General features: G+C 37.1%; 1 protein-coding gene across 8 annotated transcripts in view; it reads right to left on the bottom strand.

Annotated features, from left to right (window-relative positions):
- Tcf12 (transcription factor 12) overlaps positions 1–17,521 on the bottom strand; it is a 351,984-nt gene extending 334,463 nt beyond the window's left edge. For 7 of the 8 annotated variants that reach the window (XM_076850834.2, XM_076850837.2, XM_076850836.2 and 4 more), the window contains exons 1-3: positions 17,223–17,521; positions 16,164–16,260; positions 15,111–15,183 (exon numbers count right to left, since the gene is read on the bottom strand). In XM_076850834.2, the coding sequence (XP_076706949.1) occupies positions 15,111–15,183; positions 16,164–16,238 (148 nt within the window). In that variant the 5' untranslated portion in view covers positions 16,239–16,260; positions 17,223–17,521. The remainder of the gene's footprint in view (positions 1–15,110; positions 15,184–16,163; positions 16,261–17,222) is intronic. The other variant, XM_076850835.2, reaches the window with a different exon arrangement.
- Between the last annotated feature and the right edge of the window lie 6,401 nt (positions 17,522–23,922).

Here is a 23,922-nt window from a genome sequence, read left to right as displayed (position 1 = left end):
TTTGAATCTGAATAAATGCTTTCCTTTCCCAGGGTTTCCCAAGATTATTTTTACATTGGAATGTAATGTTTTTATGATACAGTCTTCTAAATCAAGACAATAATTTTAAAAATCCAAACTGGTAAAGAAGCATTTGAGGGGCTGGGGTTATTGCTCAGTGGTACAGCCCTTGCCTGGCACGTGCTAGGCACTGGGTTTGTTCCTCAGCACCACATAAAAATAAATAAGTAAAATAAATTTATTGTGTCCATCTACAACTAACAAGAAGAAAAAGAAAAAGAAGTAGCATTTGATACTAGAAAATATTTTACTACCCTAACCCAGTCTGAAGATTATTTTCAATGCAAAAAGTTCTAAAAATCAGGTACTCTTTAAACATCAGTGAGATAGTCAATGAAAACAGTCAGATTATTATTAAATGTTAACAAAAGCTCCCTTTTCTGAACTTTCTTGCTATTCAGTGAACATCTTCACCAAAAAGTGTCATTTATATTTTTTGAAATGTGTTTACAAACACAGCTTTGTTTCACAAAATTCAAAAATACAAAGCCTCCATTCATATCATAAAAATACCAATTATCTCATCTTAGAATCACTGAATAAATGCAAACCTGCTCCTTTCACAGGGAGCAATGGGCATTTTCAGAAATCTGAAAATCAACATTAAGCCTGTCAAGGTGGAGTCCCAGAAATCTGCAGGTTTTACAAGCAATGAAAGTTACTGTTTGAATAAGAAACTATCTGCTGGACTACAGCAGAAAATATATTTTACATATTTCAAATGGAACACTATTTAAGAATTGAGACAAAGAAAAAAGTATTCTAGCAGCCAATATCTCAGATTAAGTGGCCTTCAACCAGAGAGCAGCTTCCAATGCACAATGCTTCTCCCGAGGAAGATTATGATATTGAATTTTTATTGTCTTTATCATACCTCCAGCTTAATAGAATCCTAAATTTCTATTGATAAAACTTTTTTTAACTCAAGCTTTCCGCAATAAAGAATTTTTCCGAATTCTGCATAAGGGTAACATTTTAACTCCAAATTACATCAGAATGATCACCTTAATTCCTAATTGAAACAAAACAAAAGATAAAAAGATAAAAGACACAACTGCCAAAGATATCATGTCTAGATCTCAGGGAATGGCTCAATGGTAGAGTGCTTGCTTAGCAAACAGGAGGTCTTGGGTTTGATCCCCAGCTCACACACATAAAAACATTTTTTAAATATTACATGTATATATGCCTTTATATGCATATGTATGTGCATATGTATATTAAATTATTTATTAAATATAAATATATTGAGTATTTAAAATACATATGCATACATATTACACATATGCATATGTATTTTTTAATTCTTAATATTTAAAATTAGTCATATTTAATATTTTATTATTGTATATACATGCAAATATTGTACATTTCTAATTATGTATAAAAATGTTATATATGTATGTATATATACACACATATACATATTTTCTGCAATCAACAAAAGCAATTTTGGCCCCAAAATCTAAAACCAAACATTATTTATAGCATTAAGCAAAGGTTCACTTTCCTATCACAAACAAAGCAGGGAAATGAGAGTTCCGCAAAACAAAGCTATCTTCTTCTAATCCTACAAATACTTCCCCACATTATTATAATGGAAGATTATATAACCTGCCCTCCCTGGCCCAAATCAATTGGCAAAAATCAGAGTTTTAGGAAAAGTATAACTTGCAAAATTCTAGCCATCTACTGGTTTCCAGACTGTAGTATAATAGTCCCTACAGCCCTCATAAAACAGAGTTCCTCTGACCAAGTAAGCCCAGAATCAGACAAGTCAATCTCCCTACAATCTAATATTACTAAAGAACAAATGTGTCACACACCCTTGAAAAGAAAACACTATGAAAGTATCACTTCTCTCTGCTTCTCAGAGCCAGAGCTGGCTGTGGTTCTCTAGAGCCAGCTGTATTCACATAAAACCTCAATGGCTTTACCACTTGGCCACTTCCTGTTCATCCTTGATGTTTAAATGTAAGAGTCCTGGATGGGCTGAGATCTTTGCAGAAGAAATAAGAGAACAGGTAAACCACTGTAAATAAATATATAACTCATGTCTCCAGAGTGAGCGAACCTACGTAAATTTCTTTTAAGCCTCACCATGCAGCTGGTGCCAGGAAAGAAAGAAAAATGTAAGTTAAGGAATTTAATCTTTCTTTGACCAACCTATCACCCATCCCTAAACCTAAATCAAACAGTCACCAAGTGTTTACTGACCTCAACTCAGGGTACTTTACAAAAATACAAGTGGAAAATAGCATCATTGCTCTCAGAAAGTTTATAATCTGACTAATATACATAAAACAAGCCAAGCATGGTGGTACATATCTATAATCCCAGAAAATCAGGAGGCTGAAGCAGGACGATCACAAGTTTGAGGCCAGACTCAGCAACTTAGAAAGACCCTAAGCAACCTGACTTTAAAAATAAAAGGGGCTAGGCATATAGGGTAAAGCACTCCTGGGTTCAATCCCCAGTAATCCAAAACATGAAAAAAACAGATAACAGTATTTTTAAAGAACATTAAGATATAAAGAACACAGAAGTTCCTGAGTTCAAGAACCCTAGCCATACATTCCAAAGTCTTCAGTTCTACTGTAGCACCTACCACCTATGCTTGTCATTACCATTTAAGATACCTCTTAAAGAAAGTATTAGGAATCTATTCCAACAGGAGATGTGACCATTCTTATCCACAACCTCAACTAAATAATAGGTATGAACATCCCAATATCTTACACCTATCAAATTTCATCTTCTTTCCAAAACACAAAACCTAAAGATAGCTGAACAATAAAAGACCACACACAAAAAGAATTACTCTCCTAAAGATATCAGCTTGTAAAAATTCATATTAAATATCCTTACATAATAAAAAAAAAAACTAATTTTTAGAAGCTTTTGGTAAGTTTTCTTAATAAAAATAAATCTTGAAGTACTTTCTTTTGGAGAAACATCACCCTTGTTACAAAACATCACTCTTGTTACAAAAAAAATTTTAAGATTTCTAAAGATATTAAACTCCTCTTCAAGACAAACCGTACTGTAGTGTAGATTGGTATCAGTGCAGGTGCAACTACAACTGATCAGTTTGCTACTTCTGAGGGGCAATAAGAAACCACAGGCAAATGTATATCACTGTTGACTTCTCTATTTCCTCTGTAAAATGAACAGTTACCAACTTCCTATAAGAATTTTGAAGTAAACAGTGTATGAGTAAATATTTATGAAGTGTTTTATCATTGATTTTTTTTTTTTTTTTTTTTTAAGAGTAAGACTACTCCCCTTCTCCCAATCATTCACTGGGCAAAGTCCTACTGCCATTACAACTTGTTCTGCAAGTCTCTGGAGTCCAACTTAACATAAATGGAGTCTGCTCACTGTAGCACTGCTCTTAAGCTTGACAAAAGGGGTTATATAAATATGAAGACAAGACAGACCCTGGTTGTACCTCCTGTTTTGTGTTCCTACAGTACAGGTGTAAACCTTAAGTGGACTATTTGTATTGTGGTCATATCATGGTTCTTGTAACAATAACACTGGGAACACTATAGTGAACAAGCTTACAAAGCAAACAGAAAAGTCAAAAACAGGTTACCGGTCTGTCTCTCAAAACAGACTATGACAAACTAGTTTTTACATACTTCATTACTATTTTCACAGTTTACATTAAATAGCAGTGGAACTGAGCCAATAGCAGGCTCCTGAGGAAAAATTTCACTCATTAGAATCACAACTTGTTTGTTTTTAATATTTTTAGTTTTAAATGGATACAATGCCTTTATTTTATTTTTATGTAGTGCTGAGGACTGAACCCAGTGTCTCATACATGTGAGGCAAATCTCTATCACTGAGCCACACTTGTTTGTTTTTAATATTTTTCTTTAGTTGTAGATGGACACAATGACTTTATTTATTTATTATTGTGTGGTGCTGAGGATCAAACTCAGTGCTTCACATGTGCTAGGCAAACACTCTACCACTGTGACCCCAGCCCCACAACTTGTTTTTAATAAAGGTTATTATAATGAGGGTATTTTAGAACTAAACATTATACTATTGATCTGAAAAGTGCTTCCCTGTATAAAAGGAAATAAAATTTACTAAAAAATGATTTTATCTACAAATAAGTATCTTAGCTCCACTTTTTCATCATGAAGCTCACTGGAGCTTGGTAGAATTTTCTTGTCTATACTCCGAGGCAGTATTCAAACTTCACAAAGGGTATGGTCAAGATTGAGGCTTCCTTTTTAGAGGGATCATCTAATGCTGGATATGTGTGTGTGTGTGTGTGTGTGTGTGTGTGTGTGTGTGTGTGTATACACACACACATACACAATGAGGAACCAATGAAAACAATTTGACTCTCCATATAGTACCCCAAAGATTTCCCTGTGTACTTTAACTGACTAGAGAATTGTCAGTATATTCCTGGGTCCAAAAGATGAGAAAGTTCATTTCTCCTCAAAACAGAATTTGACTCCCTAAATCAACATATTAGGTGAACTACGCAAAACAAAGTTCAACCTAAAAAAGCCAATAATCTGAGAAGATCGCCTTATATGAACAGGCTTTTCACAATTTTTCTTTATTTAAAATAATAAAGTTCCTAGTCTATATTTTCAGTACCAAAGAATTTCTTTATTGTGAGTTTAAAGCAATATGGGGGTGAGGGGGGTATCTCCCTAATTCCTTTTCTGAAATTCACTGGATCAGGTGGGTTTAAGAATTCAACTTAATACAGTACATAAATCATAAGTTACAAATCATTCCCAGTGCCTGATAACTACACAGTAATTAGGAAAATAGTGTCAACAGCCTCCCTTTAGGTAAAACCAGATATTGCTAGCAAAAGTTTACACTGAATTTTTGGGAAAATTCTTGCTTACACCTTTTTTGGGTTTCAAAATTTTTACTTCAGGGATTGTCACTCTTTGGAAGAAAAAAAAGTTTCAACAAATAATAATACATGCTATCATCTAAAATAAAAAGAACTAGCTGATACTTCCATGAGAAACACTACAAAGATATTTAAGATAGGAGCTGTGGTTGTAGCTCATTGGCAGAGCACTTGCCTAGCATGCATGAGGCACTGGGTTCAATACTCAGAACCACATAAAAATAAATTAATGAAATAATGGTATTATGTCCATCTACAACAAAATAACAAAACCCTTTAAAAAAAGATATTTCAAGATAGTCTTGAAACAGCTATAATTACCTGCATAGCTGGAAAGTTACAGTCAATTCAATCTATCTACATATTGCCATCAAGAGATTCAATATGAAACATTCTTTAACTTTATTCCAAAGCAGGATCACATCGAAAAACAGTTCCCAAAACAGATCAACATGAAAAACATGTCAATAACAGGCATGTAAGCAAATGGGACACTGAGCAAATGACAAAGTGAGCTGGATATAATAGGGCTTCCAATCAGGAAATATTCCAATCAGGAAAAAAAAAAAAAAAAAAAAAGGATCTTACTCCTGCTCTACAAGTGACCATATAAGCTCAGATTCACTTGTGGACAAACCATGCTTCCATAATTAAGTTCAAAGCTTAGATTTTTTCCTCTCCAGTGACACAAGCAAACCTCTTATTTACTCCCAAGAACCTCAAACAATAACATATGCCTCCAGGACGAAAGCTCCTCCAGTTGACTATGATAATCCCTCCTAGCAGGAATTCCCACTCCATGCCCCACCAAGGCTCCCAGCTCTTGCTGAGAACAGCAGCACATTTGCTTGTTGACTGGAGCAGCCTCAGATCAAGTCCAACCTGTGTTCTCTACATTAGACACCAATGAAGTAGAGAAGGAGTAATTATAAGCTGATCCTGCTCACAACAGCTCACTGGCAGAACTACCAGGAGCAAATAAACAATTTTTGAGGGAGACAGCCTACAGAAAGACTTCCATTTCATAACCAGAATGTTGTTTCATCAGTCTGATTATGACAAATTCAGAGAAAACTCTTAGTTCAAATTCATGTACCTTCTTAATACCTGAAACAGTGATGGCAAAATGACATCTTGAACCAAATTTCTCAAATTTTAATAACCAAAAATATAGTAAGGTATAGTATTGGTTAAAATTTTTTTAAGTAATAATTTCTGTCCCATCTCTTGTCTCAAATTGTTTTACTAAAATATTTTGAAGCTTCATCCCTGAGTCAATGCAATAAAAATTTAAAACAATTTCTTATCTATTCTCATTTCTGTACGATCTTTAAAGGTGATCTTTTAGTACCCAAGCAATTTACAGTAGCTTGAATGACTCACCATGGTGTTTATGAGAGCACATTTTTTACCTGGAACACAAAAGAGCATTTTGAACATACAAAAAAAAATGTGGTTTTTCTCTATAAAAAAATACATTTTCAGGACTGGGGATGTAGCTCAGTGGTAAAGCCCTTGCCTAGTGAGTGCAAGGTCCTGGGTTCAATCTTCAGTGCCACAAAAAACAAACAAACAAAAATATACATTTTCTTCCTAAGTAGGGTATGTTAAAAAGTTACAGGATGATCTGGCTGGAGACAGAAAACAGACTCAAATAAGTTACATCACTAACAAATCTATCTGTGTTTTAGTTTATGGAAATAACAGCTTCCTCCCTATAGAAACAATTTTCTCCCTAATCATAGGCTTCTGTAGGAGCAGGAAAAGTTCAGAAATAAAGACAACTAAAGAATATGCTTCAGAACTGGGTTTCCTGCTAGGGATAGTATAGGCCAGTATCCCATTTGACCCTGTCCCTACTCCCAAAATACAAAGAAAAACAAGGGGAAGATGATGGTGCCACAAGCCAAGCAAAACACATCTTCAGATCTTGTTTTACTGATGGTTAACGAAAAACATGTATATTCTGTGACTTATATGTTTATGCTACATAGAAAGTAAAATATGCATTAATATTTAAGATAAGATTTCTTCTGCTGACTTGCAACATGTTGCTTCAGGCTACTAGTGGAGTTTATGTCTCTTATCCTCTGCCATTAGGAAGAAAAGTGGACAAGCTGGAGATGTAGCTCATTAAACAAATGTTCAACCACACCTAGCATGTACATGGCCCTGGGCTCAATCCCCAGCACCACAAAAAAAAAAAAAAAAAAAGAAAAGAAAAGAAAGAAAGAGAGAGAGAAAGAAGGAGAAAGAGAAGAAAAGTCCTATCCTGGAGACTCTTAACATTCTCTTCAACCTGTCTCCTGTCTCCCAGCTATTCTGTCCTTTCAGGTCACATAATTTTTATCTTATTTTTTTATACCTCATTTCAGAATTTTAAGTTTGTGGAAAAAATGTAGAGAAAACACTACATTTTAATAATGGTGATGCCTAAGCATTGCAGAACATTTTCGAAAGGCATACACATTCTATTCACCCATTCTATATGCTACCATACCTCATCTACAAATAACAGCATTAAAGCCTGGCATGGTAGTGCAAGCCTGTAATCCCACCAGCTCAGGAGGCTGAGGCAGAAGGATGGCAAATTCAAAGCAAGGAGCTAAGCAACTCAGTGAAACTCTGTCTCTAAATAAAATACAAAATAGGGGTGGAAATGTGGCTGAGTGATCAAGTGCCCCCGAGTTCAATCCCTAGTACCCCCCACCACCAAAAAAAAAAAAAAAAAAAGACAGGATTAAGAAGAAATCAACAATCAACTAAAAGAAAGAAGAAAGGTAAGTAAAGTTCTTAGGTACCTGATGACCTTTCACAACTACTCATCCTTGATTACTTTTCAGATTCATAATACACATATAGTTGTATGGCACTAAAAAGCAGTTGTGAGGGGCTGAGGTTGTGGCCAGTGGTAGAATGCTTGCCTTGCACGTGTGAGGTACTAGGCCCAATCCGTCAGCACCATATAAAAACAAATAAACAAAATAAAGGTATTGTGTCCATCTACAACTAAAAAACTATATTAAAAAAAAAGCAATTTTGGGGCTGGGGCTGTAGTTCAATGGTAATGCACTTGCCTCACATGTGTGACGAACTGGGTTCAAACCCCAGCACCACATAAAAATGAATAAAGATACTGCGTATTCATCTACTAAACTAAAAAAAAAATTTTTTTAAAAAGGAAATTTTGATATGCTGTCCATGTGAGGACATTTTCTCACCATTACTACCGACAAAGCGTTTCATTTTCTCCAATACGAAATGAGATAATGTCCATAAATTACTTAGTATAATGCTAACATACAATAGTAATTCAATAGACACTGGCTACTATTATTGTTATTATGTAACTTCTAAAGTTTTACTTAAGAAGATGCCGCATAATAATGGGTAGTGATCATTTTTGAAGTAGCTAACATGGCAGGGAGTGGCAGGCAATACATAAATACTCTCATTTATTTAAATCTCACAAGGATTCCAAAGGTAGGTATTATAATTCCCCTTTCACAAATGAGAAATTTAAGTCAAATGATTTGTCTATGACCCCATAGCTAATCAGTTGCAAAATACTAATTCCAAACCAGTTGTCTGGCTCCTAAATTCAACTCTTCCTACCACACAACATTGCATCTCTCATAAAAAGTAAAAAATTCAAGTCTTACTGACAAGACTCCAATTAGATTCCACTCCAATTTAAAAAACACAGAGAATGAAAGGAATTCCCTCTCTAGTCATGGCACACCCTTTTATACAAAAATACAAATGTGTACCAAATGTCATCATCTACCTTTCGTATGTTAATAAAAATTTATATTTTTACATTAAATAATCAACCAAAGCGGCTGGGATTATGGCTCAGTGGTAGAGCCTTCACCTAGCACAGGAGGGACCCAGGTTCGATCCTCAGCACCACATAAAAATAAAGGCATTGTGTAGTGGCCATCTACACCTAAAAAAATAAATATTAAAAAAAAAAAAGGGGCTGGAGTTGTGGCTCAGTGGTAGAGTGCTTGCCTAGCAAGTGTGAGGCACTGGGTTCAATTCTCAAGCACCACATTAAAAAAAATAATAATAATAAAGATGTCCATTTACAGCTAAAAATATTAAAAAAAAAAAAATCAACCAAAGTCACTAATTTTATACACCTAATTCCAGCACTAATATCAATTCTTGGCCTGATCACTTATCTCCCTGAGTGCATTTCCCTAAGGAACTTTAATTATAACTTAAAGGCACAAAAACAGAGTCTACGTCTTCTATCAAAAAAAAAAAAAAAAAAATGTAAATTGGGTAAAAATGTATGTTCATACAAAAAGGTGTTCACTACCACATTATAAATAAACAAAATTCTGAAATGTCAAGCAATAAAGAACTGACTTCAGTTATGCAATATCCATCCCAAACAACTGCATATAACAATTTTAATCCAACTTTATAAAGAATCTTTAGTAATATGAGAAAATATTAATGATAAAATATTAAGTGAAATAAAAAAGCAGTACAGAAAATGAAACCATCATTAAGATCTCAACTTTGCTATCTATCAGGGAAAAAAAAAATCAGGACTTTAGGGGGAAAAAAAATGAAAACATAACGATTTTCTCTGGATAGTAAAATAAGGGTTTTTTTCCTTTCCACGTTGCTTTTTCTATTCCCCAGTTTTCTTTACAATGACAACTATGTATTAATTTATAAGCAGCAGTAAGATCTTTATCTCCCACCATCCTTCCCTCATAAATCCCCAAATTAGCCAAGAGTCTGAGGTCTTGTGATTACTTTATCTGTTTGTTTTGTTTTGATGCTGGGGACTGAATCCATGGCCTCACACATTCTAGGCAAGCACTTTACTCCTAAGCTACATCCCCAGAGCAGTTGTATAAAATTTAAAATGCTCAGAACAATTCAGCATTTTCATTATTTCCAGTGCTCCATTTTCCAATCTTGTCATAAATACAACCTTGAGTCATTTTTCTTACCTACAGAAATTCAACCCTTCATATTCTATCAATCCTTTACTCCTAGTATTTTTCCTTTCTACTTTCTATACTAACATAAAATTCAAACCTTTACCAGCAGCTCATCCCTGAATAACCACAAAAGTCTCCTGAATAAACAAATGTTTTCCTTATTCTATAGCCTCCCCACTAATAAATCACTCTATGCCATTTAATGTTCTTGGAGTATTAAGTGTATTAGCTCATTTAATCTTCATAACAACCTCACATGAATAGCTATATTGTTAGTACTCCTTTACAAATTAAGAAACAGAAACAAAGAGAGGTTAAGTAGCTTACCCAAGATCAACCAGTTAACAAGTGATAAAATGTGTATGTAAACTCATGCAAAATCATTCCAGGTAACAGATTATGACATGAATTCAGGAATGGTGTCAATACAAATCAGCTTCTCTTTCTCCAAACTGTATAGGGCCTTGGATGGAGCCAAATTCCATTTCTGGGTATCTCCTCATGCTAATCCACACCTGAGAGGCCAGTTCTTTTCCCTAACTCATTTTCCATTATCTCCTTCACAAGTCAACTCTGAATTCAAAACTTCTGAGTATTCCTTAAGCCTGTTCCCTGAATCTATGGCACATCTTGATTCTTATTAATTTAACTGAAATTACATTAATGTGCAGTTTCTGACATTTTTGTTACAGAAATTTACTTTACAATTCTACATTTTATCTTCAGGTTACCAGTTTTCAACAACATAAAGCAGCCAGTAACATTCAGGCATAATTATCAATTGCTCAAGAACAGAAAAGGGTATCTGGCTTTAATAAAAGAATATATTCTATACGGCCTTGTTAAATACAAAGTGTGAAAACAACTGTTCTTATATTCAAGGTTGAATATCTTCATCTTTATCTTCCCATTCCAAGAGAATCTAAATCTTAAAACTCAAAGAAGACAATATACCATAGGATAGTTTAAGAAAAAAAGAAACTTGAGTTTTTATTTAGACTGTTTATGAAAACAGACAAAACCCATTAATACAGCTATGCTTCCCTACATACAATAAGTATCTAAAATGCTGTGATCTAATCAAGTCATTTTTCAAATCCATTAGATCCACAATAGCTTGAACATTATAGGAATTGTTCTAAAGAATATATTCTACTCATGGATATAATCTTGTCCCTAGTTTTTCAGTTTTCCATTTGTATTTTCACATGTAAGTTGTCACTAAAAGACCCCTTTGCTACTTAACTTTTCCTCTGCTACTTAACTTTTCCCTTAAATGATCTATTAATAGCTTACCATATTTATTTTAAAATATATTTTCCACCACATCCCTGCTGACTATGCAGTTACTCTCATTCATCACTATAGTTTACACAGAGCAAATGTCTAACAAGTTTAAATTATAACAAATATATATAACTAAAAACTATAGTTTATAACTATAAATTTCAACACAGTGTATAATATGACCTTAAATATACCTTTTCCTTTAAGGTACCTTAAAATACCTTAAAGGAAAGGCCAAACCTAGTTTTCCTTCTGTTTAAAAAAATCACCATTCCTATTCTACTGTAGTTCACCTTAAAAACACATTAGTAAAATTTTGGTTTTCTCTTAATTTTTTTTCTTGGTAAGTTCAAATAATGCTACAGCAATCTGAAATGCTTACTAGGACAAGTAGACATTTAATAATCTTAATATGCTTAATATGATGTGTAGGTATTTAATAATCTTACCACAGATTTTTTAATTATCTGAGAAGAGAATGCAATTATAAAAGGGCAGCATCAGGAATCATTGTCATATGGAACAGTTTTTTTGTCTTGATTGTATCACTATTAATAACCTCATTGTGATATTGTACTACAGTTTAGCAAGATGTTACCATTGCAGGCAAATGAGTAAAGGTTACACAGGATTTCTGTATTGCTTTTTATAACTGCATATGAATCTATAATTATCTCAAAACAAAAAGTTTAATTTAAAAAAAATCACTGAAAAGCAATTAATGAGAATTCATTAATATTTTTCTGGCCTTACATCAATATTTAAAAAAAAAAAAAACTATGTATCTCTGAATATCCTCCTCACTCCAGCTGATCAGTAACTGAAAAATAATAAACTGTATTCCTTTTTTAAATTTAAAAATTACGAGAAGATATTTCTTAAAATAGTTCCCAAAACTCTTAAGATGAAACTTATATTATTACAAAAGTCTTATTTGAAAAAGGAAAAGGAAAACTTTTAACCTCCTAGTTAAAGTAACTTTCTAGACAGAAGCATGAAAGACAAACTCAATCAATACAAATGGTTTATAAAATTATACCACTCCCCTCCAACATCTCTTACTACTTGGATTAAAATACAAAGGAAATTTTCAGAAAACATTCAAATACTTAATCTAATTTTTTTTTTAATCTGCATACTCAAACCCTAAAGTTGGGGGTTAGGAGAATTAAATACCTGAACCATATCCATTTTATCAATCCTTTCCAGAAACTTTCTTTCTATATACTGCCTTAATAGAATACCTCACCTTTCACTTCCACAGAAACACTTTTCTGAAGGTCACTAGAGAACACCTCACACAGCGAATGGATAAATTCACAATGAAACTATACTACAAAAGAAATTAATACCTTGATGAAGAAATAACACTATAATAAACTCTTGGAGATGAAAAATAGTAAATATATCTTTTACATAACTTTTGACGAAGTGTCAGCTATCATATAAGTTGCTTTGCTTTAGAAGTAAGATACAGATAATATCACATACTTATAGACTTTTAGAATTTTTTTTAGCTGAAAGCATACAGTATATATTTCTCAAAATATACTATTTCTCAAAAACAATCTACTATGAAATTAAGACATTCTCTAAAAGGACAAATAAATAATCAAGAGAAAACTATACTGCACAATGTTAAATTATCATCTTCAAAAAGAAAAAGGCATAAGATTTTGCAAATTCTTTTTCAAAGACAAAAAAACTCTAATCTTTATAGTAGCACTTCAAAAGCAAAAATCAGTTCTTTAGCTCCTTACATGCTGCAAATAAACAGGCATTACAATGTATTACATAATATCCTCTGAAATCAGGGCACAAGATTATTCATATGTCAATAAAGTATATAGAAAATATAAATAAAATATTACTCTGTCAATTTCTCTTAGACATTCACCTTAAGATAAAAAATGGCTATAGTGAAGCCTTATCTACCCTATATTTGACATAAAATAATCACATACCATTTTTCTCTTCTTAAATTTAAATCCACTCACTAACTTTGAAGGTCACAGCTTATTTTATTATAATTTTGGGGGGCATTTGAAACAAACCACCCAGGTAAATATTTCCATGTCCACTGAATACAGGTGTTTAAGTTCAAACTTTCAATAGACAAATGATAAAACTAAAAATTTCCTACTCCAAAGAATCAAGTGTGACCACTTCTACAAAACAGAATAACATTTTCTTTGTGTAATGCAATGAAAGGAAGCTAGCAACTCCAATGCCATGCTTGCAATCCACATTTGAGTTTAAACACTTTTTAATTTCACAGACTATAATTATTCTTGATATAACTGTTCTTATTCTAAAATTGGGAAGAATTTATAATAGCAAGTTTCTGAAGTCCAAGTCCTAGTTCTCATTAAGTATCCAGTTAAATATATTTTCCTTGCATCTATCTTCAAAAAATATATATTATCCAAATGTAAGTAAGAACAGTATAAAATAATATCACTACTCATTGAAGGAAATATACAAGGTTAGACAAAGGCAATTTGAAAGTTCCTGAAAATGAATTCTTAGTTGTAAAAACCAAAATGTAGTCAAAACACAAGACTATACCCACCTTCTATATTTATAATTTTTTTCTATTCCCCCAAACAGTAAAATTTCACATGATTACCAGTAAAAAGGAAGGGGATGAGAGAAGAGTTGGGATTTGGCTAACATTTCATGATATCCTTTTGAACAAATGTAATATTTTATTATCCTTTAGGCTACAAAATGCTTTACTTATTTGAGATGCTAGATAGCATGCTATATTTTCCACACAAGTTGTAATTTCATAATTAAAAGTGAATTTTAGTAGTGTATGATCTGATACATTTTTTAAATGTGAGTGGAATAAAGTTTTAAATTAGTTATTAAAATTCCCAGTGTTTTATTCTCACAGTATTTTAAGAAATCACTATCAGTTTACTAGGGTAAATAAAAAGCACTGATCAAAAAGCAATTACTGCGTTTCAGCTCAGAGATCTGACACTTGGTTTTCACATGATGCTGCTGCTATGGCTTTACTATTTTCCATCTCTCTGAGTACCAAGGAATAAATTCAAACAGAAATTATAGCCTTTGTACATCAGAATGAACTTTACTTCTGGAATATTAATTTTAAAATGATGAGTTTTAAAAAAAGTTAGGAAAAAAATGAAATGTCTAATAATGGAACAGAATAGTTATAAATACACCAAAAATAAATTCAAAGATAACAGCATTGGTATAGAAATAGGAATCTAATAAACATTACCCTAATGTAATGTGAATATAGAACAGGCAGAACTTATTCATCTAAGACACATAATTTAAAAAAACATAAGTTTATATTCATTTCTAACATTTCATCCATTAATATTTTAAATAACTGCCCATGAAATTAGTTACTTATAAATTTCCAGTAGCCAACTTTTAAAATAAATACATCTTACTAATTATCGCATGACTCAATTATTGTATACACATGATCAATAATAGTATTTTACCATTTTTTTAGAATCCAGATTTAGTGACAGTGAGTTAAAATTTAGCAAATTACACACATATATATATATATATATATATGAAAAAATTTGTTTTAAAGACCACTCATGGACTATTTTTTGTGACATTTTTCTAAATATAAAGGTTTGAAACAATCCTTTGAACTCAAGATAATTTTCAATTTTAAATTCATAGGAAAATGAACAAACAACTTTAAATCTGTATTAAAATTCTTGTAACTGAATCAATGAATCTTTAGCAAACTGTCCATGTTTGATGCTTTTTTGTTTTTATTTATAATTTTAACTTGACACTAGAAAATGGCATGAAAAGAGATATTAAAATGCTTCATACTTTTTTACTAAAATGTGTCACACCACCAAAATATGAGTTTCTAGTTTTAGACATCTTACCTGATCCACTGAACTGACTGCTTCCCAGTGTTGTTGGTCTGGTTTTCCCACTATTAACAGGTGGGGAAAACATCTGCAAAATAACCCAAATGTATCTATTAATCCTGAATTCTTCTAGATTCTTTGCAAATAAAATTCCACCAAGTGTCATTAGTTAGTTACTATATTTCATAGGGAAGTTGAAATAAAATTGGAGATACATTCAGACTCAGAATGGAAACACTGATACTGTTTCCTAATACTATTTGGAAAAAACTGACTACATTCTTCTCTGAAAACCCAGTCATTTACATAAATATTCCGGTTTAATTAAGTTTAAATAGTAAGTTTCTACCCATGATCTTCACTTTGGAACTAAGTGAATCTCATTATATTAACATTACTTAATATGCACTTACAGTCAGAATCATGTCCAATGAAATTACTATGTACAGTAAGGATAACACAGTCCTACAAAGCAGGTATTAGTCCTGTCTTCTAATAGCAGCTGATAAAGAAATTCAAGCCAGCCCTGTGGTTTCACCATATATTTTTAAAGATATTTCCCGGTTCAGACTACAGATAGAGTGCGTACATGTATACCGTATGTGCACCTTAAAATAAAAGTACTGGCTCAAATAGCTGAAAATTTTAGCCCTGGATTCACTTTCTTGCAGCTGACATCTTTCAGGTACCATAAACATATCTTAGGGAGGAAAATGGTGAGGAGAGTTGAAGAAAAAATAATTTGTCTTTATAAACAGTTTAAAATCACTAATAATCATCAGGGTCAAAGAATGACTCAACCAAAGCTCATGATTATATTGTTCTTCTTTTAACTGGTTAAATCAAACGACCCCTCTGGCATTAAAGTTTGAAATCTGCAAGTCTAGACATTACATCAAAGTTCAGGTGTCCAACTTGGGGGAGCTGGACTCCAGCCCTGAGAACTACTGCTCAAAAGAGATGGAGTTCACCCCGCCTAGTGTCTGGGTCTTTCCCCACTCTTTTCTGCTTGGTTTTTTTCTTGTAAACCTCAGTAGAACCCCAAGATGCCGTGGAACGCTTTCCTACCGCACTGAAGTCCAGCAGGTCGCTCAGTTCCTTGTCGGTCCCTATAGCGGCCATGCGCTGCTGCTGGGAATTCATCTTCGGCCACTTCTAGCAGGTCCTAAGGCAGGGGAAAACGGGCTGAGCGAGAGACCACCGAGGCCCAAAGTGTGTGAGGGGATGGAAAGAGGCGTAAGGGAGGAGGAAAAGCACTGGGGGCGCCCAGCTGACTTCCAATTCCCCCACTCCTTCCCACCACGACGCGAGCAGGGGGCGGGAGAGCTCAGCGCCCGCGCCGGGTCCCTGAATCCACGCGTTCCTCGGCGCGGCCCGAGAGCGACGCGGTGGCTCCCGCAACTCGCTGCCTCTCCCGCAAGTTTCCGAGCTGGTCCCGGTCCCCTCCCCGGCCCCTCCTGCCCCGCGCAGTCGCCGGGAGCTCGGCGCGCGGGGCCCGGCCGGGGCGGGGGTCTGGTGGGGAGGGGTGAGGGGCAATTCGGCGTCCAGAGAGCGGAGCAGCGGCGAGGGGAGATACGAAGTGACTCACTCGCTCGGCAACAATAGAACTGACAAGTTGCAGCGAACGCGCCGCTCGCAGGCCCACGTCTGCGGCCGCCGCCTCCCGGACGTCCCCGGCGGGCCCAGGGGGTCGGAAAGCACCCCCCGCGCGCCCAAGGGGCGTTTTAAAAAAGAAAGCAGGAACGCCAACAACTAGTCTCGGTCTCGCCGGGCGTCCTTCTCCCCGGGCTCGGCCTCCTCCCACTTTTGCTGCCCTGCCCCGGACCTGCCGAACAATGAGCCTGGCTCAGCGGCCGAAGCCGTCCGCTCTCCCGCGCGCCCCGGAGCCGGGTGCCGGCCCCAGCCGAGCGGCGAGCGGGGCGCGCAGGCCGAGCGCGCCGCCCGCGGGCCTGGCCGCCGGCGACTCGCGCCTCCACCCGACTCCGCTCCCCAACTTGGAGGGGACCTCGGGTTTGGCTCTGTACAATGGGGCGCGGAGTTGGGGTGCGGGCCGGGGACGCCCCAGCTCCGGCAGGGGATTCCAGCCCCGCCACGCCGTCTCCCTCCCGCTCGCCAACCCGCAGTTACCTGCCGCCCCGTCTCCGCATCCAACCACCCCGATTAAAGTTCACTTTGGCCGGGAGAGCGGACTCGGGCTTCCCCTTGCACCGCCCGGCGGCACGGCTCACTTTGGCCCGCGCGAGCTCTCGGGTCCGGGCGGGGGAGGCGGCTCTCCGGCCTGGCCGCCCCTTCCTCCCGGGGCGGGCTGGCGGTCCCCCCGAATAGAACTTGTGGGTCTCCTCAGGCGGACATTTTTTTCGCTGAGGCGGCCTCAGCACCGCGCTCGGTTCGCCTCCGGATCCCTCCGCGCCGGGAAGAGCCTGTGGTTAACCCCTTCGTCCCCTGCCCGCTGCCGCCTCCTGCGCCGAGGAAGTGGAGCTGACTGGGGCGGGGGGGATCGGGGAGGCGGAGCCGGCGAAAACGGGGAGGGGCCGCTGTGCGGACGCTGGACAAAGCCCGCGGTCGGGTGAGGCGGGCCGGAGTTGCGGCCGGCGGGGAGGGAAGGGAAGGGAAGGGAAGGGGAGGGGCGGGAAGCGCGGGTAGGCACCCCGGAGGCAAGGCCCAGGCAGCCCGCCGCCGAGGGCGCCTCTTTGGGGCCTCTTGAGAGCAAGGAGACAGGCGCCGTGGCGCCTCCTCGCGCTGGTCCCTCTGCGTCTCGGGCCCCGAAGTGGAATCACGGGGATGAAGCCGTGGGAGCATCTGGATCCGGAGCCCGAGGCCGCAGAGCACTGAAGGCTGCCATCGCCTAGCAAGACATGCTGGACCCTGGACGCCGCACTGGTCGGGGCCCGGAGGCCCTGGCCCCGGGAGTCTGGGTGGCACTTAGCTTGGAAGCTGCGCGCGTGGGGAAGGGAGAGCCGGCCCTCTGTCTCTCTGGGCGTAGGAGCGGCTGGTCAAATTAGCCGAATGCAAAAGAAGGAGTAAAACCTCCCTGAAACCGCACAAAGCAGTAAGGTCTTCAGTTCTCAAACTCCACTCACCCAAGCTTTCACGACTGTCGTACCCGAACCCCTTTCGATGCTGTGGAATCGTACAGCGGGAAGAGTTCTTGTAAATGGATTAAGCCAATCCTTCGATTTAACGGAGACGGCCCAGAGAACTTCACACAACCACTATTTTGGTCCGCAAAAATTCTGAAGTTGGCTTGAAGGCGCTCCAAGGTAGAAGGAAGACAGACTAACTAAACCTCAGTTCCTTCAATTTGGGCTTGGAGGTAAGGCTCTCTTGATTGGCAGCCAGTTATTTTGATTCCTTTGAGTCAGCTAGGGCAATAAAGGCGAGTAAGTCCTAAGCAAAACAGACTCTGCGAAGACCATACATCCAAAGTAAAAAATTGAAGAAAGCAGCTTACAAGCAACAACAGGGCAAGAAGGAGTCACTGGATCTTGGACTTGGATGGAAACTAGGAGATAGATTCAGCTGCATATATGCCATTACTGTACTTAATTACAACTGGAGCTGTCCAGCGAGAGAAGGCAATTGTAGTTTTGGATTTGGGGGCTTCCATGGCATTGTACTAGCTACACTTGGACCTTGTACCAGATCCTATAGTAGTGTATCTTGGGTTTAAAAAAAAAAAAAAAAACTAGTCCCATCCCTTCCTACCTACTGAAGCATGTGGTTCTGATCTGAGCAAATTAGCATAACTCCAATTTAAGGAATCAGCTCAATTCTTTTCCCTTCACCAGTTATTGGTTGACATGACAATTTGAGTCAATGAGAGGGGCAATTTGCTGGGGTCTTTAGGGAAGTTTTTCAGGTTCTGAGAGAGCTTCAGAGGCAAACTCTTCTGCATGTGCTCAAAAAACAAGGAGCCATCTTCCAAACACCAGGTCTGGCCAGGTTAAAATAAAGCAGATATCAAGAAAGCCTTTCCAGAGAGCAATATGATCTTTGGTGGTGTTTTTGAGTCTCTGAATCAAACAACTCAACCTGGGTCTGCATTCATGATTAAACCAACAGGATTTGAATTTTCTGTGCTTCGTAATCTAGTATGTTCTAACTGATACAAATCCAGCAACCCCACCCTCAGCAAAGAGTAGATGAAAAATCTGATTAAGGCCAGGTGCAGTGGTGCATGCCTGTAATCCCAGCAGCTCAGGAGGCTGAGGCAGGAGGATCACAAGTTCAAAGCCAGCCTCAGCAAAAGTGAGGCACTAAGCAACTCAATGAGACCCTGCCTCTAAATAAAAAATACAAAACACAGCTGGGGATGTGGCTCAGTGGTCCAGTGCCTCTGAGTTCAATCCCAGGTACAAAAAAAAAAAAAAAAAAAAAAAAAAAAAAAAACACTGATAGGTAACTTTATGGTTTCATTCCCATAGTAAGATTCAAAGTCTCAGTGATAAAACTGGGGGCGGGGCGGGGGAACCTTAGGGAAGGAGAAGACATCTATCTGAGGGATTTATGCTGTTTTCAGGAGAAAGGAGAGCCAGTTTCTTTTTTTATACTTCTCACACAACTAATTGAAAGGAAGAAATAGCTATCTGCCCAAGCCCTCAGTCATAGGGGCTCCCTTACTCCTTCAAAGGACTGATTGAAATTTTTTTAGTTTTTTTTTTTTTTTTTTTTTTTAATATTTATTTTTTTAGCTATCGGTGGACACAACATCTTTGTTTGTATGTGGTGCTGAGGATCGAACCCAGGCCACAGGCATGCCAGGCGAGCCTGCTACCACTTGAGCCACATCCCCAACCCCTGAAATTTTTTTTTATATGTATTATGGCATATATAGTTTTATCTTATACTTTGTTCTCATTATATTGTGAGTTCCTTGACAGTTAAGATTGATTTGCATCTGTCTACACCATGCACCTAACAATTGTAGCAAGAGCACAGTAAACTTAAAAAGGAAGAGCTGAAATTCAATCTATTACTCATTTGAAATTAGAACTTTAAATATTTTTCATGCTGTAATGTAGTCTTTGCATGTGCCCTTTTTAATAATGAAGTATTCTCTCCAGTGAATTTCCTATGATACAGAAGACAATATAAAAAGATGTGTGTGTGTGTGTGTGTGTGTGTATCTCACAATATAAAGAAGACAATATAAAAAGTGGAGTTTTATATCACTTAGAACACGTGTTTGGGACTTTGCTGACTTTGCCAGATAGAACCAAAAGGCTTTATTGAAAAGCTCAAAGAAAAATAAGTAACACAAATTTGGTGTTAATTAGTAGCACTGTTTCTATAACAGAAGTTAATACCAATACATAAATATTGAAAAATATTTAATGAACTTTTCTTACATGCAAGGCATGGTGCTAAATGCTTTTGGAACAGAACATCTAAAATCTACTCTGCCCTCAAGTTTTTTTCTGATAGGTTTCAGTTAACTTTCTATTCACCGTAACCAAACACAGGAATTCTGTCCGCATGACTTCACTCTCTACTTTCTAAGAGCCTCCCACTCTGTATTTGCAAGCATGTGCATGCACACATGTACATATTTTATCAGGCAGACCTGAGTTGTTAAAAGAAACATTTATAATCAAAAGGGAAAGCAGTCAAAGCAAAGGGCTTTTTGCTTCCTTGGGAAAATGACATGACTTTGGGCCTTTTTTAAAAGAAGACTGAGAAGAGGGAGGAAAGAAAGGTAATGGAATGAAGGGATAAGTAGGTCATAAATTGCAGTCTGGATGCATAGTGTTATCTACATAGATCCAAATTTGATGGTTCATAGCTTCTCTAGTAGCTTTCTGCCCCAGACTGTCCCCTTGAGACTAACAGGAACAAGTTTGTGTAAAAATTTAATAACTTCAGTTCATGGTATTCTCATTACTGACAAACTAAAAACCAGGATTTTTCACTTAATCATAAACCAGATTCTACTAATCAATCACTTATAGTATACTCCCCATTCTTTTCTACCAACAAGAATCTCCCACCTTTGTGGGTTCTGGTAGAGATTTTATCTTTTCTCTCTGAATGTGAGTAAATAAAAATAGTTATCTACTCCTTCCTTGCTAGTATGATTTTTATCCACTATTTAAGCTATTTAGATGTCTCATATGAATATGATACTCAGATTTGAGAAGATACCCCTTTATGGTCCATCTTACACTCAATTCCTTTTACCCCTTAAGATTCCTTCTTTCATACTTCATAAAAACGTATTCAAATCAAAACATTCAGAAGTCAGAAAAGGGAAAAAACTGTCAAACACTCTAAAACATCATACTTAAAAGAGTCATAGATTTGGGGTTTTTTTAACTCAGTATACTTGATCAGGTAAAATGTGCATATTCCCATGCACATTTTGGCATAGTGCCTAACACATAATAGATATTTGATAAAGATTTATTAAAAAGTGAATGATTCCACTCTTCTATATAAACATAGCAGTTAAATACTCCCTCAAAACTACCCTAAGACATCAACAAAAGGACTGTGTTGTTAAGCCCTACATATTAGACCCAGGTGCGCTCTACCACTGAGATATATTCCTATTCTATTTATTTCGAGACAGGATCTCCATACATTGAGGGGTTTGGCCTCCAACTTATTATCCTCCTGCCTCCACCTACCAAGAGCAAAGGGATTTTTTTTTTAATTTTTTATGTTGGAAAATTTCAAGCATATAAAAAAGTAGAATAGTATTAAGAACATCTATGTTGCCCATTTTTAATAATTATGTGTTTTTTATTTATCTTTTCATTGTCATCCCCTAATTTAAGTAAAATTTAACCAAATACATCATATAATTTCATAAGATTTTTTACCCCATACTGGGAATTGAACCCAGGAGCTTTCTACCTCTGAGCTACACTCCCAGCCCTTGTTTTTGTGTTGTTATTATTGTTGTGTTTGTAAGCAGGGACTGACTGACTGGCACAGGTGGGCTTCAAACTTGAGATCCTTCTGCCTTAGCTTCCCAAGCAACTAGGAATACAGGCATTCACTTCCCTGCCCCACTCATAAAATGACATTTTAAACATTAAAAGCATGGAAGACGAGACAAGACAATGGCAACAAAATCTGAGAAGATTAAAAACTTATGAGTTATGTGAGACTCAGTTTAAAACAGAATCCCAAGGTAACAAATGAGGGAAATCAATAACCAAACCCATGCATACCGAAGAGTCAATAAAAGACTTAACTATCTAGTTCCAGGTGCCTCTTGAAGTGAAGAGAAGGAAAGGAAAAACTACCACAAGGTTGATTGATTACAAGTTTATTCAAGAAGCAGTCAGGAGGCTGGAAGTGTAGCTCAGTGGTACAGCCTGTACTTAATATGCACACTGCCCAGGTTCAATCCCCAGCACACACACACAGAGGCAATCAGTCCTCCCACCTATTTCCTTCCCTACTTCATACAGTAGAGTAAATGCCTCTCTCCTAACCAAGAAAAGTAATACAAATGTATTATCTGCAAAAGGTGAAGCAGAAGGTCTCTAGGCGACAGGGATATTGAGTCAGCATTTGAATGTTGTTGAATATTGAGGTTCCTGGCTACCAATTTGGTTCCCAGAATCCAGCAGCCAGGCCTTCTGTTTCTCAGGAGATTAGATGATCCTTCTCCATGTAAGCGGATCAACCCAAGTGAAAAGTCCTGAAGATATAGAAGGTTTTCCAGCTGTAAGCCCAAACTCTACAGAGAAGTTTACAGTTTAACAAACCTCTACCTCTTCCCTCAGTTTCCCATCAGCATTTTGTTACCCTATTTGTATAAAAGAGCAGACACCAAAGATTATTAGATATATAACAAAAGCCTCTATCATGAATACAGAAATCAAAACAAAATACAAGAACACTTTTCTCCTACTCAAGGGAAAAAAATTATCTTTAGGAGAAAGTTGCAACAGTGAAAGACAAGTAAGCAGAAAAATTTTTTTAATATTTATTTTTTAGTTGTAGTTGGACACAATACCTTTATTTTATTTATTTATATGTGGTGCTGAGGATTGAACCCAGGGCTCGCTCATGCGAGGTGAGCACATTGTGGCTCAGCGGAAAGAAAGGAATATTCAGAATACAAGAAAAAGCCTTTAGAATTGATAATGGAATCATATAAATGGTGGAGGGATGAACTATTGAAAGAGAGAAAGTTAAGGAAATTTCCTAGAAATCAGAGCAAAAAGAAAAAACTAATTTAGGAGGTTCAAAGTTCACATAATAACAGAGAAATTGGGGGTTGAGGGAGTAAGGCAGGAAGAGAGAGGGAAAAAAATCATTAATTAAGAGGAAAAAAAAAGGGAAAAAGTCATTAATTAAATAATCTAAGAAAAATTCCCAGAACTGAAATACATGAATTACCAAATTGAACAAGTTCTTTAAATGTCTGCTACAATGTATAAAAATAGACCAGCTGGTTATGGTGGCACAGGCCTGTAATCCCAAGGCTCAGGAGGTTGAGGCAGGAGGATGGCAAGTTCAAAGCCAGTCTCAGCAATTTAGTGAGGCCTAACCAACTCAGTAAGACCCTCTCTCTTAATAAAATACAAAATAGGGCTGGGGGTGTGGCTCAGTGGTCCAGTGCCCCTGAGTTCAATCTCCAATACCGAAAAATAAAACAAAATAAAAATAGATCAACTTGAAAACCTGATCCAGAAATCTGAGCACATAGCAGACAAAGAAAAGATCTTCAAGCTTCCAGAGAGAACACAAAAAAAGGACTAAAACTCAGATGTGGGACCAGTAGTAGCATGTCAATGACCTGGCAACTAGTTAGGAAGTCAAATTCTTGGACTTCATCCTAGAACTACTCAGTTAATGGAACTTCATCCAT

Source organism: Callospermophilus lateralis, chromosome 3 (genome assembly GCF_048772815.1).
Source record: "Callospermophilus lateralis isolate mCalLat2 chromosome 3, mCalLat2.hap1, whole genome shotgun sequence".
In the NCBI taxonomy this organism is placed as follows: Eukaryota; Metazoa; Chordata; class Mammalia; order Rodentia; family Sciuridae; genus Callospermophilus; species Callospermophilus lateralis.
Note: the sequence above shows the minus strand (reverse complement) of the source record. Positions and strands in the feature narration are given on the sequence as shown.